The 16,505-nt window shown below is 34.6% G+C and overlaps 1 protein-coding gene across 7 annotated transcripts in view; it reads left to right on the top strand.

Annotated features, from left to right (window-relative positions):
- The window catches only part of LOC131663269 (high-affinity choline transporter 1), a 410,533-nt gene that overhangs the window by 136,526 nt on the left and 257,502 nt on the right, over positions 1-16,505 (top strand). For 4 of the 7 annotated variants that reach the window (XM_058933576.1, XM_058933575.1, XM_058933577.1 and 1 more), the window contains one exon: positions 10,246-10,649. The exons of the other annotated variants lie outside the window; for them this stretch is intronic. In XM_058933576.1, coding sequence (XP_058789559.1) covers positions 10,376-10,649 — 274 coding nt within the window. In that variant the 5' untranslated portion in view covers positions 10,246-10,375. The remainder of the gene's footprint in view (positions 1-10,245; positions 10,650-16,505) is intronic. 7 annotated transcript variants of the gene reach the window in all.

The following is a 16,505-nucleotide window of genomic DNA, read 5'->3' on the forward strand; positions in this document are numbered from 1 at the left end:
CAAAATTCTACTGCTCTTGCTTTGTATTCATGGTCTAATTCTTCAACATCTGATTCTTCAACACTTGGGAAGTTTCGTATGTGAAAATATCTCTTTCATCATCTTCTACCAGTTATATTTCAGTATCTTTATAAAACTCTATGAAGTTTAGAGTTTCATCTTCGACCACCTCAATTTCATTAAATATTTCAATGGCATTAAACAATATTTCTTAATTTCATTTGTTTTTAATTTTTTTCCTGTTGCGTTATTGAAGTTTCTTCCAGTTTAAGAGCTTGAAACGTTATTAAATTGGGAATATTAATAGGATTTACAATCATTTTCTATCACCTTTAAAAAATTTAAATATTGATACATGAAAATATTTTGATTATATTTGACACGTTGAAACAAACATTCAAACTGAAGAAAACTTGAAGTAAAATTGCTGTTATCATTATTTTTTCCAGCTCCAGAATCACGTATAAAGATAAATTTATCAACAAGATAACTGGACGTTAATATCAGTAATTTATAAATGAAAATACCAAAAATAACTTATTTTTATATTACTCATTATTCGATAACTAAGGTTCACAAAATTATTATTAGTACGTATATTATAAACAGCAAATAACCTTTCTAGTGATAATAATAAATATATGTAGCGATTTATAAAAAATTGTAAGTAATTTGAAATAATATTTTGAAATTATATAATTATATAACATTTAAAAATTTTATAATTTGAAAAATTGAAAATTAAAAATCGTATTTTGGTAATTTATAATATTAACAAATTTCAAATGTTTTTTATAATTGATAAATAACGTATATTATATTTTTAGAAAAATTAAAATTTTCCAAAAAAGATAACATCATTCATTTTTAAAATTAATTTTTCAAAGTATGAAATTAACATATCAAATTTCTACAATAACATTAAAGATCATATTATTAACTAAAGGTGTAATTTAATTGTATACTCGTATTTTATCATAATCTAAAAAGAGATAATACATTGATAATGGAAAACGTTTTCAGACCTTGAAACCCCAAAGCCTAATCATTATAACTCAATTACGAGGTCTGTCCAAAAAGTATCACGATTTTTGTATGTTTTCAAAAATTATTTATTTATTCATGAATATCTATTTTATCTCCTTCAAAGTAATCTCCCTCGGATATAATGCACTTGTACCAACGTTTTTTCCAACGCTCCAAACACTTTTTGGCTTATTTTTTATGATCTTGTTCAGCTCCTCTTTTGATGCCATCTTTATCTTCTCAATCGTTGTGTAGCACCGTCCTTTCATGGGCCTCTTCAGTTTTGGGATCAGGAAAAAGTCACAGGGGGCCAGGTCTGGGGAATACGGTGCGGTATGGGTGGCTGCGGTAACATTACTGTATTGTTTTTGGCCAAATATTCGCGCACGAGCAAAGATGTGTGAACAGGGGCGTCATCATGGTGCAAAAGCCAGTTTTTGTTCTTCCACAAATCCGGACGTTTCTAGCGGATTGCTTCGCGCAAATTGCACATAACTTGCAGGTAATATTCCTTATTATCCTTACTACTCTGTAGTAAGAACTCATGATACACCACGCCTCTGTAATCGAAGAAAACTGTGAGCAAAACCTTCACGTTCAACCGAACTTGGCGCGCTTTTTTCGGTCTTGGCTCATGCGGCAGCTTCCATTGGGATGATTGAGATTTGGTTTCCACATCATAACCATAAACCTATGATTCATCACCAGTTATGATCCTCTGAAGCACATTTAGGTCGTCACGGACCGAGTCCAACATCTTCTGAGCAATGTTAACTCGATGCTGTCTTTGGTCGAAATTGAGTCGAAATCGACTCATGCCCAAATCATTGGTTAAAATCGAATGGCATGAGCCAATCTATATGTTTAGATCCTCAAAAACTTCTCTAACAGTGATTCGACAATTGGCCAATACTCTTTTCTTCACTTTATCAATGTTTTCGTCTATTGTTGACGTGCTCGGGCGTTCGGCAGGTTGTTCGTCGTTCACATCTTCTCGGCCCTCTGAGAATATTTTGTACCACCGAGAAACGTTTCTTTAGTCCAACGTAGCTTTATCATATGCCACAGTCAACATTCGGAATGCGTCCGCGCACTTTATTTTGTTTTTCACATAAAATTTGATACAGATTCTGTGATCCATTTTTTAGAATAAGCAAAAATCGAATTGAGCCAAAACACATCCAAGCAAAACAGCTATTAAAAATTATCTAAACATTCAAAATGGCCGACTTTGTTAGCATAAGTAAGAGACATGAGTACCAATATAACGCTACAAAAAAATCAAAAATTATATTTACATAGCCCGCGGAAATTCAAAATTCGCGATACTTTTTGAACAGATTTCGTATATGGGTTGGGTTAGCTTTTGGATAGGTTGGTTTAGGCTTAGTTGGTTAAATGTTTGTGGGTTGTGTATTTCTAATTTGTGGATTTAGGGTAAATGCTAAAGGGGGTTTGCATGGTAGTTATTTGGTAGGGTTTGATTTTAGGGGTCAGGTGAATTAGACGGTAGATATTAGGTTGGTTACCTTGTCTTCTGGTGTGAAATTTAATTAAAAAAAAGCGACTATACTCGCTGTTCCCAGAGTTAGGTGGGTTAGCCTGTTTGTGATTTGGTAGGGGTGGTTTTTATTGGTTCGGGTTAGAGGGTAGGTGATGAAGTCGGTTAGTTGACTCGTGGTTCAAAATTTAATTACTTTAAGAAAAAAAAAGCAACTAAACTCGATGTTTCCAAGGATAGATGGAATAGCCTTCTTATGGTTTGGTAAGGGTGGATTGTAAGAGTAAAACATCCATGAAAAATCTTTTCTTGAATAATCCCGAAACAAGTAAAATTTAATTTTTACTTATCATAATCAGTGCAATTTCTAACTGAAATTAGCTGATTTAATCGACTTTGTATATATATGATATATGTGTATATATTTATACATATATATGTATATATATGTATACTCGTATATACATGGTGAGGAAAAAGTATGGAAACCCCGGAAAATTCGGAAAACCGCATGAGGTTAGTCATGAACAAAGGTTTACCCTATGTAACTTTCAACGAGGAACCCAACGGTGACCTCTGATTTGACCTTGAACCTCATTTTCAAGGTTATTTCAAGGTCAACCTCATTTTTTCATATGAGAACTTATATTTTTTATACTGGAATCAAAAAGAGTAATAAATTTTACGGGTGGGAACGATTCAAGTCCGAAGATATCCTAACTCTTAATCCTCCTTTTAGCGCTATCTAGGAACAACGACGTGGACGTAGAAGGAATCTATTCCCTTCCGAGTGCTTTTTTATTAGTGAGTTCCCCTTGCCTTTCATGTAAATGAATTTACAAGAAATGTTCAAATTGTTCTCCATTCGCTTTTCGACAGTAACCAATCCTATTGTAGAATGGTTGAGTTGCATTTTAGATCATCTGCCGTGGAATGGCATGAATTTCTTGAACTATTCTACGTCTTAATTCTTCAAGATTTTGTGGATTACTTCTGTATACCCGATCTTTTAAATACCCCTACAATAAATAGTCCAAAGGGCTTAAATCTGGAGATCTGGGAGCTCACTCTACTGCACCTCTTCTACCTATCCATCTATCAAAAAATGTTTCATCGAGGTATTGTCTGACATTTACACCGTAATGAGCTAGAGCACCATCTTGCTGAAACCATGCATTTTCAAAATCATCACCTCTTAAGGACTGGATAGCTGGAACAATTTGATTTAGCCAAAGTTGTTTTTAATTTACAGCGTTCAAATTTCCTTCGATCAAAAAGGGACCTATTATTGTATCGCCTACTATTCCTGCCCACACGTTTAATTTTATTTTCTTTCATCCAATGAGGATTTGTGTTGGATCAATATCTAAAGTTATGACGATTGACTTCGCCATTTAATTGAAATATCGCTTCGTCTGGAAAAACAATATTTTGTAGAAATATTGGATTTTCAGTAATCATTTGCATCATTGTCTTACAAAATTCTACTCGACGATCAGGATCATCCTCATTCAATTCCTGCACAAGTTTCATTTTATAAGGATGAAACTTGTTTACCTTTAAAATTTTAAGAACAGATTTTTTATCGATCTCCTGTTGTAAAGCCACTGATCGAGATGGTTCATGTGGATTTTCCACAAAAGACAGTAAAACATCTAAAGATTTTTCTTCATTTGTTGCTGTTCGTGGTCTTTCAGTAATAGAACGATTTTTAATAGACCCCGTTTCTTGAAAACGTCTTAAGGTTTTTAAAACTGTGAATTTAGACAAAGAAGTTTCGCCATCGCCGTTTCAAAACATTCTATTAAAGTGATTACTAATATTAGTATACGACCTTCGCTGATCATCCGAACTCCTCATCATTAGAAGAGATATTCGTTCTCTTTCGGACAAACGAAACATTTTAAAAGTTTGAAAAAAACAAAAATTTAATCTTGTTATTGTAACTAAAAAGAAACTATGAAATATTTGACGAATTTTTAGAAATTTGTTTTTTTTTTATTGGTTGAGTATTTTGTTTTCTAGAGCCTATTTACTATGAAAACAATAAAATATGGTTTCAACTTCCAATTAGTAGAAGTCAAGAACATATAAGATTTTAAAATCTAAATGATAACAATTTTTTTATTATTATTTGTAAAAGCACTTCTATTTTATTTTTAAATTTTCACTTTTTTCAAATGCCTTCCAAATAATTTTGTATTTCTAATAAACAATTAGCTTTACATCCCATGAAAGAGTAGAAAACGTAACTTTTGACGAAAATGAACGTGACTTTCCAGGTTTTGACAATTTTAATGATATTTTATGCTCAAAGTAGTGACTTTCTATTTTCTAAAATGAAAGATGAAGACTGCGAAAAAAATGAGATTTAGATGAACTGTGTAGTGTAAAAAAAGACTTGACTTCTTTTTTCAAAATTCTAAAAAAATACGAGAAAGACAGATCTTCAAATTGCTTTTTATTCGTTTTCTAGCAAAAATCAACCCTGATTTTGTATTTAAAAAAATATATTGTTTTCTCAGACGAAGCTACATGTCAATGAAATGGCGAAATAAATCGCCATAACCTTAGATATTGGTACGACAAAATTCTCATTAGATGAGAGAAAGTCACACTCAATATCCTAAAAAATTAAACGTGTGGGCATAACTGGTAAGCGATACAATAATATGTCCCTTTTTTATCACACGAAATTTAAACGCTGTAACTTTTGTGAAATCAGATTGTTTCAGCTATTCAGGCGACATTTCAAAAAATAGTTTCTTGGATTTGTACTATCCATAGTCAACAACCTCAAAATTATTATAAATAATATTGCGATTATGTGTACTCGTATTAGCATATTTTGCTAAATACTCCGGAAGCTAGGTGACTTCCCGTATGCACTGGGTATAAACCTCACAAAAACTATGTAATTCTATGTAAAATTTCTCGAATATCTTGATCAAAAATCACAAAAGGTGGTACATTTTCCGGAAAATTTTATTTTTCGATGTATTATGAAAAACTAAGTTTTTTGGTGCGGAGTCATTTTTTTCGAGAAATATGGTTCAAAAACAAGAAAAAGTATATATATAGAGCGTAACAAAAGTACAGAAACGGTCCTGTATTTTTTCAGGTAAGGTATTCTTGAAAAAGTTTAGGGTCAGGTCTTTCGTAATTTATTGCAAGGAATTCAATGGGACCTTGGATTTGACCTTGAATCTCATCTTCAAGGTTATTTTAAGGTCAACTTTTTTATCAAATAGAAACCCCTCTTTTTCATAGCGGTAATTGAAAGAGCGGGAAATTTTACGTTCAAATATGTATCAAGGTCTATGGTCAAGGACAACCCTATAGGGCAAATAAAGGTCAAATATGAGTTGTTTGGAAATCGTCTGGAAATATCGCAGGATTAGTAAAGGACATAAATGACAAATTTTTTTCAAACGAAAACATATATTTTTGATATAGGCTATGAAAAGTTTTACGCTGTGGTAATTTGTAGATTATAAAGGTCACGCCCCCATGGTATCAGTAGCGTTGGAAATACAGCTTGTATAGTGATTTTTGGGATCACTAATCACCTTTATTTGACCTCTAGCGTTGTCCTTGACCTTGGACCTTGATACATATTTGAACGTAAAATTTTCCGCACTTTCAATTACTGCTATGAAAAAGGCGGGTTTCCATTTGAAAAAACGTTGACCTTTAAATAACCTTGAAGGTGAGGTTCAAGATTAAATCCACGGTCACCATTGAATTCCTTGCAAAACGGTACGAAAGATAACTAATAATAAAGATAACTATTCCCTAACCTTTTTTGAAAATACCTTATCTGAAAAAATACAGGACCGTTTCGGTACTTCGGTTTTGTTACGCCCTCTGTATATGCATTGTAAATAGCGAAGTTCATTAAGAGTGATAACGTTTAATTTTTGAGTTGCGATAGCAAAAGATGCGCGCGGATAAAAGAGAAAACAGAAGGACGACACTGGTTGTATGACCGGCAGCAGAGACTGAGCGACAATTAAAAAAAAAAATCATTCGCACCGTACAAAGAGAAATAATAAGCAGGAAGAAAACGCTAGAAATTGAGAGAATTCTTTCTCTATACAATAATGAAGAGTATAATCCTATCGATAGAGAGCGAACTGTTGAAAAATATTATCTGAAAAGTCTTAACGATTTAATTAGAAAGATTGATTTCACCAAAAAACAATCGGAGTTACTAGCTTCAGACATAAAAGGAGAAATATGGTGACAAAGGGTACTAAAGTAACTGCATACCGTAACCGACAGGGAAACTTTCTAAAGTATTTTAATGAAGATGTAGATCTAGTTTACTGTATTGACGTAAAAGGACTCATCGATGAATTAAAGCCAGGCGTATACAAACCTGAGGATTGAAGACTGTTCGTTGATTCATCACAATGCAGTCTTAAAGTAGTACTTCTTCATAATACAAACAAGTATGCTCCTATACCGTTAGCACATTCAACTACGCTCAAAAAATAGTATACAAATTTTGAATTAGTTTTGACAAAAATAAAGTACAAAGGACATAATTGGCAAATATATGGAGACTTAAAATTTTTATCCATGATATTAGGACAACAATCTAGATTCGCAAAATATCCATTTTAGTTGTGTATGTTCGATAGTAGAGATAGAATACATCACTAAAAAAAACAGAATTGAACATTTAAACCTGGAAAACGAAATATTCTTAAAGAACCTCTCCTGAATCCGTCAAAAATTTTAATATCTCCTCTGCATATAAAGCTTGGATTGATGAAATAATTAGTCCTTGACAAAAATGGCCAATGTTTTAAATAATTAGAAAAAGTTTTTCATAAAAAATCAGATGCTAAATTAAAAGAAGAAATTTTCCTATAGCAATGTACTTTTATAATTTTTATTCGAGAGACATAAAAAATAACATAAATAACACAGCTCTAGGGGAAAATAAGTTGTATGTGCGAAGCACAAGCCCATGATATATATACAGGGTGTTCCAGACCACCCGTACACCCCCTCTAGAATCCAAAATAATGGATTAATCAAAAACTGCTTCAGACAAAAGTTGCTGGGCTTCGAGGGGGACATATCCGTACGACCTTGGCTTTGACCTTGGAGGTCATGTTCAAGGTCATTTCAAGGTCAACTTTGTTTTTTTAAATAGGAACCCCCATTTTTGACCCAGGATTCGGAAAGAGCGGGAAATTTTACGTCCAAAACGGTATTTTTAAATTTTTTTTCATGGCCTTGAGAAGGTCGATTTAAGGTCAAATGCTTGAAAAACTGCCTAAAAGCGTTTTTTTAATTTTTAAGATATCGAAAAATGACCTCTACAAAATTTGTTCAGAACAGAGTGGGCCACCCAATGCACCAAAAACCTTTGACCTTTAACCTCATTTTGAAGGTCATTTCAAGGTCAAAGTGTTTTTTGTAATGGAAATCCCTCTTTTTAACCCCGGATACGCACATAGCGCGAAATCCAACGCTTGGATAAGGTATTGTGTTGAGTTTCGCGCTATGTGCGTATCCGGGGTTAAAAAGAGGGATTTCCATTACAAAAAACACTTTGACCTTGAAATGACCTTCAAAATGAGGTTAAAGGTCAAAGGTTTTTGGTGCATTGGGTGGCCCACTCTGTTCTGAACAAATTTTGTAGAGGTCATTTTTCGATATCTTAAAAATTAAAAAAACGCTTTTAGGCAGTTTTTCAAGCATTTGACCTTAAATAGACCTTCTCAAGGCCATGAAAAAAAATTTAAAAATACCGTTTTGGACGTAAAATTTCCCGCTCTTTCCGAATCCGGGGTCAAAAATGGGGGTTCCTATTTAAAAAAATAAAGTTGACCTTGAAATGACCTTGAACATGACCTCCAAGGTCAAAGCCAAGGTCGTACGGATATGTCCCCCTCGAAGCCCAGCAACTTTTGTCTGAAGCAGTTTTTGATTAATCCATTATTTTAGATTCTAAAGGGGGTGTACGGGTGGTCTGGAACACCCTGTATACGTTTTCGAGATCGCTGAATCCGATTCCAAGGTCCTCTTGATCGAGTTAGTTCTAGTTCAAGGTCAGATCAAAATCAGATTCAGAGAGAGCACTGTAAATAAAATATACCAGCACATTTACATATTTTCGAGGTCACTGAATCAGAATCCTAGGTCCGTTTGACCCGATCAGCTCGGAGTGAAGGTCAGATCAAGGTCAAATCTAGAAAATGCATTGAAAATGGAGTAGAAAAGTATATTTATATGTCTTGTAAGTCGCTCAATCCGAATTCGAGGTCCATTTTACCAGATTAGCTCTGGTTCAAGGTTAGATCAAAGTCAAATTCAGAGTTCTATGTAAATAAAGTAGAGAAATATATTTAAATCTTCTTACGATCAATGCTCTAATAAAACACCTTTCTAATTTAATTTTTTCTGCTATACCGCACTGAAATATGAACTTGAAATTATATTTTCTAGATTCTTACATGGACTACTTCCCAATCAACTAAGGTACTTATAGTGAAGAACAAAGAGAGAGATTCCATCAAAACATCAAAGAGATGGAAAGACGGTATCAAGGACGATGAAATGTCAATATGATGGCAAATTTCTGCTGAATTATTTCTGGAACTTAAAGAGAGAAGCATAGAAAATAGGCATGAAACGCAAAAGGAAACTACTCCTGAGATCGTTTTGTGATAAACGAGTGCCGTATAGCAAAAAAACTTAAATATCAAGCGAACCTCGGAATCGGATTCAGCTACCTCGAAAACTTATAGATATCATGGGCTTATGCTTCGCACATACAACTTTTTTTGCCCCTGGGACTATATAATTAAAGGTTATAACATGACATCTCACCTCAGTAGCTGGCGTGTACTGTGCAGTGGCGATCGTGATGCAACGTTGCCGATTCTTCTAATCCATACATGCTAATGTTCAACGTCTGTAAGAAATAATTTACCGGTATTTTGAAGAGGCCCACGAAGACATACATATCTGGACACGTGCCATTTGCTTATACGCTTCTAGATCTATTCGACTCCGATTCGGATACAAAGCCGTAAATTTCTCGAATATTCGAGCGTAAACTCCACGCCGGTCATTGCGGTGTCATCAAACACCGATTTTTGGACCTTTTTCGAATGAGAACCATGACTTAATTAATCAATGAATTAATAAAATTAATGAAAAAAGCAATAAATGATTTTCATTGAAGTGAGCGAGATTTCTTATTTTATTGCTCATACGTCCTAGACAGTCCAGAAAAAATGTCCAAACCGTGTGTCCCTTCATTTCAATTAATTATCCATAACAGACAGGTACCATTAAGTTAAAAATTATTTAAAAAATGGACAGGTGTGATTTTCTTATTATACTTACTTACGAAGTTTAAACTCTATTATATTAGATGTTATAAAGTATGATAGTTTAGCTAGTAAGATACAAATCAGTTCAGAATATTTTAGGCTGTAAAGGCCACTTTATTAATTTAGAGTTAGTATTTAAAGTTTTTTTATTGTAGATATTTCGAAAAAAATGCAAGCAATGAATTTAAAACTTTTTAGAGATATTGATAATTAAGTACACAAATTATTCTGGATGCATTAATGGCCGGTAAATAAACTAATAGACAAATTAAGACAAATTTTTGAATGTAGATTAATAGAAATAATTAGACTAACTTGCACTCAATTAAAATATAATTTATGTTAAATTTCGTCTTGCAGGTTTTCGCAGTTTGATAAGTTGAAAGAAGTTGCGAATCTGTCAAACTTGTCTGAGTTCAGTGTGTTTAAATTGGAAATAAGGCCGGTTGAGCTTGAGTCAGCATCAACAGAAGTAGCAACAGTAATAAAAATGATAAATGTAGCAGGGGTCGTCTCGATTGTGCTGTTCTACTTGCTAATTCTAGGTGTAGGAATATGGGCTGCAAGAAAAAAAGAAGCTGGCAATGATTCAGAAGAAGAGGTTATGCTGGCCGGCCGCTCTATTGGCCTCTTTGTAGGAATTTTTACCATGACAGCCACCTGGGTAGGCGGAGGTTATATCAACGGAACCGCCGAAGCAATCTATACGCGAGGCCTAGTTTGGTGTCAAGCTCCCTTCGGCTACTCACTTAGTTTAATTTTTGGTATGTTAATGCTTTACTTATTACACAAAAACTCTTGCTTTTTATACTATATATAACAATTGATATTTCATGTTTGTAATTTTTCTTGCTTAATATTTATTTATCTAATCTTATGCTACTTTGCTAATGGAAGATTTAAGAAATCTTTGTAAAAAAATATCCTATCACAGGGAAAAGTAGCAATATTCTAACCTAACAAAAGTAATTATGAAAAAAATAGAAAATATTTTAAGTTCTTAGTGAAGTCCTCTCTATACTAGGCAATAGCAGCGCGCAGACAAGAATTAAGAATTAGATGAAAAGAGAGCGGGCAGCTATTGTAGATTAGATTGTAAAGTAGGACAGCGATCAAAGTAACAAAAACAGTAGTATCATCTAGTAATAGAAAAAATCGGATTACAAGTGCGCGATGCAGTGTACAAGTTTACAAGAGAGTGAGATTTAATAGATGATAAAGAACAAGAAAGAGAGTGAGAGATAGAAATAGAAAGAGAAGCCAAAACGAACAGTTATATGTATGGCACCGTAGCATATATTGTTTCAAATGCATATCTCGTGTTCGTGCCTGGTAGCGATTATTCAAATCGCTGCTAACGTGAACTGTGGATATCATCTTAGTTTAAAAATACTAGTGTCATCAAGCGCACTTCGATTGTTTACATTAATATTTAATTTTATACTTCAATCAAATCAAAACTAGTATAAATATATTGTGTACAAAAAAATAAATCGATGTTTTCATGTACTTAACATCTCTCGATATTAATTGGCAAATAAAAATCCAATTACGTTGATATTCGTAGATTTAGGTATTATGTGAAACCTAATACCGTAACAGAACTTGCAACGATTACCGAAATCGTTTGACTCGCGCGATGTAATTAGCGGTTAAGCGAGGTGAGCCGCGTTCGGTTCGCGAGAGAGAGAGAGCGCGTAAGGGGCAACGACCGGGAGGGGAGGCTCCGAGCGCCAGTATGACTGTGCTACTCAGTCGATCCGTGCGCCTAACCTCCATATTCTCCGTGCCGTTCGTTTTCGTTTTGGACATTGACATTGTTCCTGGTGAGCGTGCGTGGGTGAGGTGCAGCAGCAGCAGCAGCAGCAGCAGCAGCAGCAGCGATAGTAGCAGCAGCAACTGCAACAGCAACAGCAGCAACAGCAATAACAGCAGCGGCAGTAGCGGCAACAACAACACCGGCAACAGCATCAGAGGCAGAGCAGCGTAGCGGCGTCTCAACACTTGTCTTTTGGATACGGTTGGCCACCGTATCCCCTGCGGTGTTGCGGTAGGTGCACCTTCCCCTTTTGTCGATTGTAATAACGATTTTGCGTGCGAATCCGCGCAGCGAGCGCGGAGAGTTTATTGTTTTGCGTGCGAGCAGGTAGTTCGCGGCATCGCGGTTTTTTTTTCTCTCTCTCTCGAAAAGCGTGTGTTGTCATTCACGCGTGCGTGCGTGAGACTCTCGGCATACCCTCCGTGTAATTGACTTGATTAAATAAATCATCCTTTGTTCCTTTCAAACGAGTTTATTAGTCGTTATTTTGTCATTCCCTTGTTCGAAGGTCGCGCCTAGCTGTGTTTACATTATATTCGAATTCGCCGGTAACGTAGCACGAAGTGTGCGAAACATTAGGCGGGAATTCTCAATCTAGGTTCCGATAGCGGCCGCACGAGCGCTACTATCTAGCAGCGACAGCGCCGCCAAGTGGCGAGCTGGGGGAACCCAGCTCGGAACATCGGAGAGACTCTGCGCAGGCGCACTTCGGGCAAGGTAGGTTACTGTGCTATACGCACATAGATAACAAGGCGTCGTATAGTCACTTTTAGGTGGATTCAACGATTGATTGACTAAATGACAGCCTGTTACAAACTTTATTAGGTGATAGCTAAGCTATAGATAACAGACAGTGAACCAAGTTCGTTACTTCTTTTTGATATTTAATAACTCTAATAATTTCCTTTATTAACAAAAATACTAGAACTCATTTAGGAGTTTCGATCTGTTTGGAGTAGTACTTTTCACAAACTTTATTTAAAAATTTTAATTTCAGCAACAGAACCATTATTTTTTCTTTATTCATCCATAAAAATTTTGAAGTTATTTTTCCATGTATAAATTCAATTTCCAAACATTTTTTAAATAAATTACTGAACCAGATGACATAAATTTAGTTTACGGTATTATATGAAATAATCTTATGCTTTATGAAATAATCTATCAGTTTATGATTTGCTTAATTTTTAATGATATCTATGCGAAGCTAAACCTTATAACAGAGGTATTCAATAAGCTTATGTGTCGTGAAAATAAATGTAATTGAAGAGCATTAAAATTATTTATCATGTTATTTTCAGGTTCGGGTGTTTAGTATATGTTGATGTTATTCTTTTTCTATTATTCACAGAACGTCTTACTACTATTTTATTTATTCAATTAATGAACATAAAATCACTGTAAACGACTCGAAATATTTAGTAGCATAGCAAAATATGAGTTGCTGTGCTATTAATATTATATACGAGGTGTGTTCAAAAAGTAAGGTGAATTTTTATTTTTATGAAAAAATATTTATTTATTCATCGATATTTATGTTGTCCTCTTCAAAGTAATACCCTCAAATAAAATATACTTGTGCCAACGTTTTTTCCAATCCTTGAAGCACTTCTGGTAGGCACTTTCTGGTATAGCCTTGAGTTCTTCCATCGATTTTTCTTTATTTCGTCAATCGTTCCAAACCTTCGTTCTTTCATGGGTTTTTTGAGTTTTGGAAACAGAAAAAAGTCGCAGGGGGCCATATCCAAAGAATATGGTGCCTGAGGCATGATCTTGATTTTGTTTTTGGCCAAAAAGTTCGATACAAGCAACCATAAGTGAGCAGATGTATTATCGTGATGCAAAATCCATGAACTGTTTTCACACAATTTCGGACGTTTTTTTCATATTACTTCTCGCAAACGGTGCATAACTTCAAGGTAATACTCTTTATTGACCGCAAAATCTTGTGGTAAGAACTCTTGATGTACTACACGACAATAATCAAAGAAAACAGTGAGCAAAACCTTGATATTTGATCGAACTTGCCGTTCTTTTTTCAGTCTTGGCTCTTCTGGAGTCTTCCATTGGGACAATTAGGCTTTAGTTTCGATGTCATAAACATAAACCCATGATTCGTCACCAGTTATTTTGAGCCATAAGGATCATCATTGAGGTCGTTTAACAGCTGTTGAGCAATGCTTCTTCTACGGTATTTTTGTTCAAAATAAAGCAGTTTCGGAACAAATTTTGCTGCTACACGTTTTGTGCCCAACATTTCGGAAAAAATTGCATGGCACGAGCCAACAGAGATGCCGACGTCTTTAGCCACTTCTCTAATAGTGATTCGACGATTTTTTAACACCATTTGTTTCACTTCTTCAACAATTTCATTAGTTATTGAAGTGCTGGGCGTCCAGAGTAAGGTTCGCCGTCGGTGTCTTCTCAGCCATCTTGAAAGAGCTTATACCACTTGTAAACATTTTTTTGACTTAAAGTAGATTCACCGTACGCCACTGTCAACATTTCAACTGTTTTGAAGCACTTAATTCCATTTTTTACATAAAATTTTATGAAAACTCTATGATTTATTGTTTTCGACAGTAGAAAATCGCCGAGCATAAAAACACATCTAACGTTCCTGTCTCGCAAAAAAAGTAAACATACAAACTGGCTGAAACTGTGAGCATATGTGAGGACATGTATACCAACATAATAAAAAAAATATATTGATGATCAAATCTACGTAACCCGCCCAATTTAAAAATTCACCTTACTTTTTGAACACACCTCGTATTGAGTAAAAAAGTGAACGTACTTCAAAAGGTAGTTGAAGATAATAAGTGGGCTCGTAAGACACTAATATGGAATGAGATAGCAGCTGGATCTTTACTTGACTTTCCACGATTAACACTTAATGACCTCCAAAGAATCACAGTAGGAGTTTATGAGGTCAAACAGGCTAAGTCGTATACGAGAGAGCATATGAACGATGATAGCAGTTGCGATGTTTATGCACACAAAGAAAAAAGCGATATATTAATCTACAATCATGTTATATTTCATCGAAGCAGTACCAACTTTGGATAAGATATCTTTGATCCAATTAAAGGTTGGTATTATCAGTGTAAGACCAGAGCTTGTACAGTAGGATTTTGTGCACATACTGCCTTAGTTTTATGGTTTCTAGGATATTATTGGTATTTACAAGAGAAACCACAATATAATAGTGATAACTGGTTCGAATATGAGTTCGACGCTATGAACTGGTCTGAATCAGACGATACGTTAGATGACAATGACAGTTCTGACAACGGTTAAGAATTATGTATAGAAAAACGCTTTCGATATTGAAATACTTGATAGATTCATCAATCACTAAAATACTAACATACGAGTACAATACAAAGATAGAAACACAGACGAATACAGAAATAAATAGACACATACAAAGACAGACACAGAAACATGATATGCAAAACCCGATCGCGCAACCTCCCCGTGGTGCACATTGGATACTACGCTAATGTCGACGGTAATAATGATTGCTATTATAAAATAATTTTATTTTTAGCTTCATGACTTGTGAATAGAAGACATTGAGAGTCGACCAAATTCAAGATCAAGAGCAAGGTCATTGATGCTACTTTTGTCTGATCCTACTTTTCATGACAGAGAGTTTAAATATTAAAATGAAAACAATGAAATAGGGTTCTGATTTATCGTAAACTCCGTTAATTTAGATTTAACCTTGAACTCACCTTACCCATGGCCTGATCAAGTCAAACAGATCCCAAATTCGAATTCAGCAACCCCTAAAACGTATAAATACATTGGTATACTTCGTAAGTTGCTGATTCTGTACATTTGACCTTGAATTGACCTTCATCCTGACCTGATGAAGTCAAACCAACGTTGAATTTGAATTCAGCGACCTCAAAATTATAAGTTATACATAATGTTATTCGTGTAGCACATTTAAAAAGATTTATGGATCTGTGATTGCTATCAGTTTCTGAAATAAAAGGCTCACTTATTTTGACCGTTATATGACCTTATCTACATATTTAGATGCTGCGTTTAGGCTCTAAATTCTCTAGTATTCTATTTTAAGCATTAGGAAACATTTTCCAATAGGTTTTAATCAAATTCAGAGGGGGCCGAAATCGGCCCTATTGACCTTCCTGCTTTACAAAAATTTGTTTTGTGGGGAGCGAGCTCAGGGCCTAATAAAGAAAGTTTATCATTCATGGATTTGATAACTTTGAGAAGAGATTTCAAATTTGTAGAGCATAGAGCAAAACGCCACATTGAAGAACTCCTTTATACGAATGAGAGTACTGATCTTGTAATTCACAATATATGTTTCTTTCGTAAGTAAGATACTTAATGAACTTGATGAGTTTCAAAGGGCAACCTATCTCTGCTAACTTTTTAGTTAGTAGGTCGCTATTTACATTTTCTAATGCATTACTGACGTCAGGAAAAACTGAGTACAAATTTTTGTTTTGCTTATAACATTCTAAAATTTTGATGGTAAGATTCATAAGGTTATCCAAGCACGACTGACCTTTTCTGAAACCACACTGCGAATTAGGAATGAAACCTCCTCGTTCTATCCATCATTGCATTTTGTTTTCGATTATTGATTTGAAAAGCTTGTAGAATGAGGAATTAAGAAATATGGGCCGAAAGTTAATTCCATCAAGCTTGCTAACGAGGTTAACATACGATTTTTTCCAATTATCAGGAAATTTATTTGTTCGGAATATCTCGTTGTAAATATCAACAAGAATAATTTTTTATATTATCGGGAGATTTT

Source organism: Phymastichus coffea, unplaced genomic scaffold (assembly GCF_024137745.1).
Source record: "Phymastichus coffea isolate CEN01 unplaced genomic scaffold, Cenicafe_Pcof_1.1 PCOF00032, whole genome shotgun sequence".
In the NCBI taxonomy this organism is placed as follows: domain Eukaryota; kingdom Metazoa; phylum Arthropoda; class Insecta; order Hymenoptera; family Eulophidae; genus Phymastichus; species Phymastichus coffea.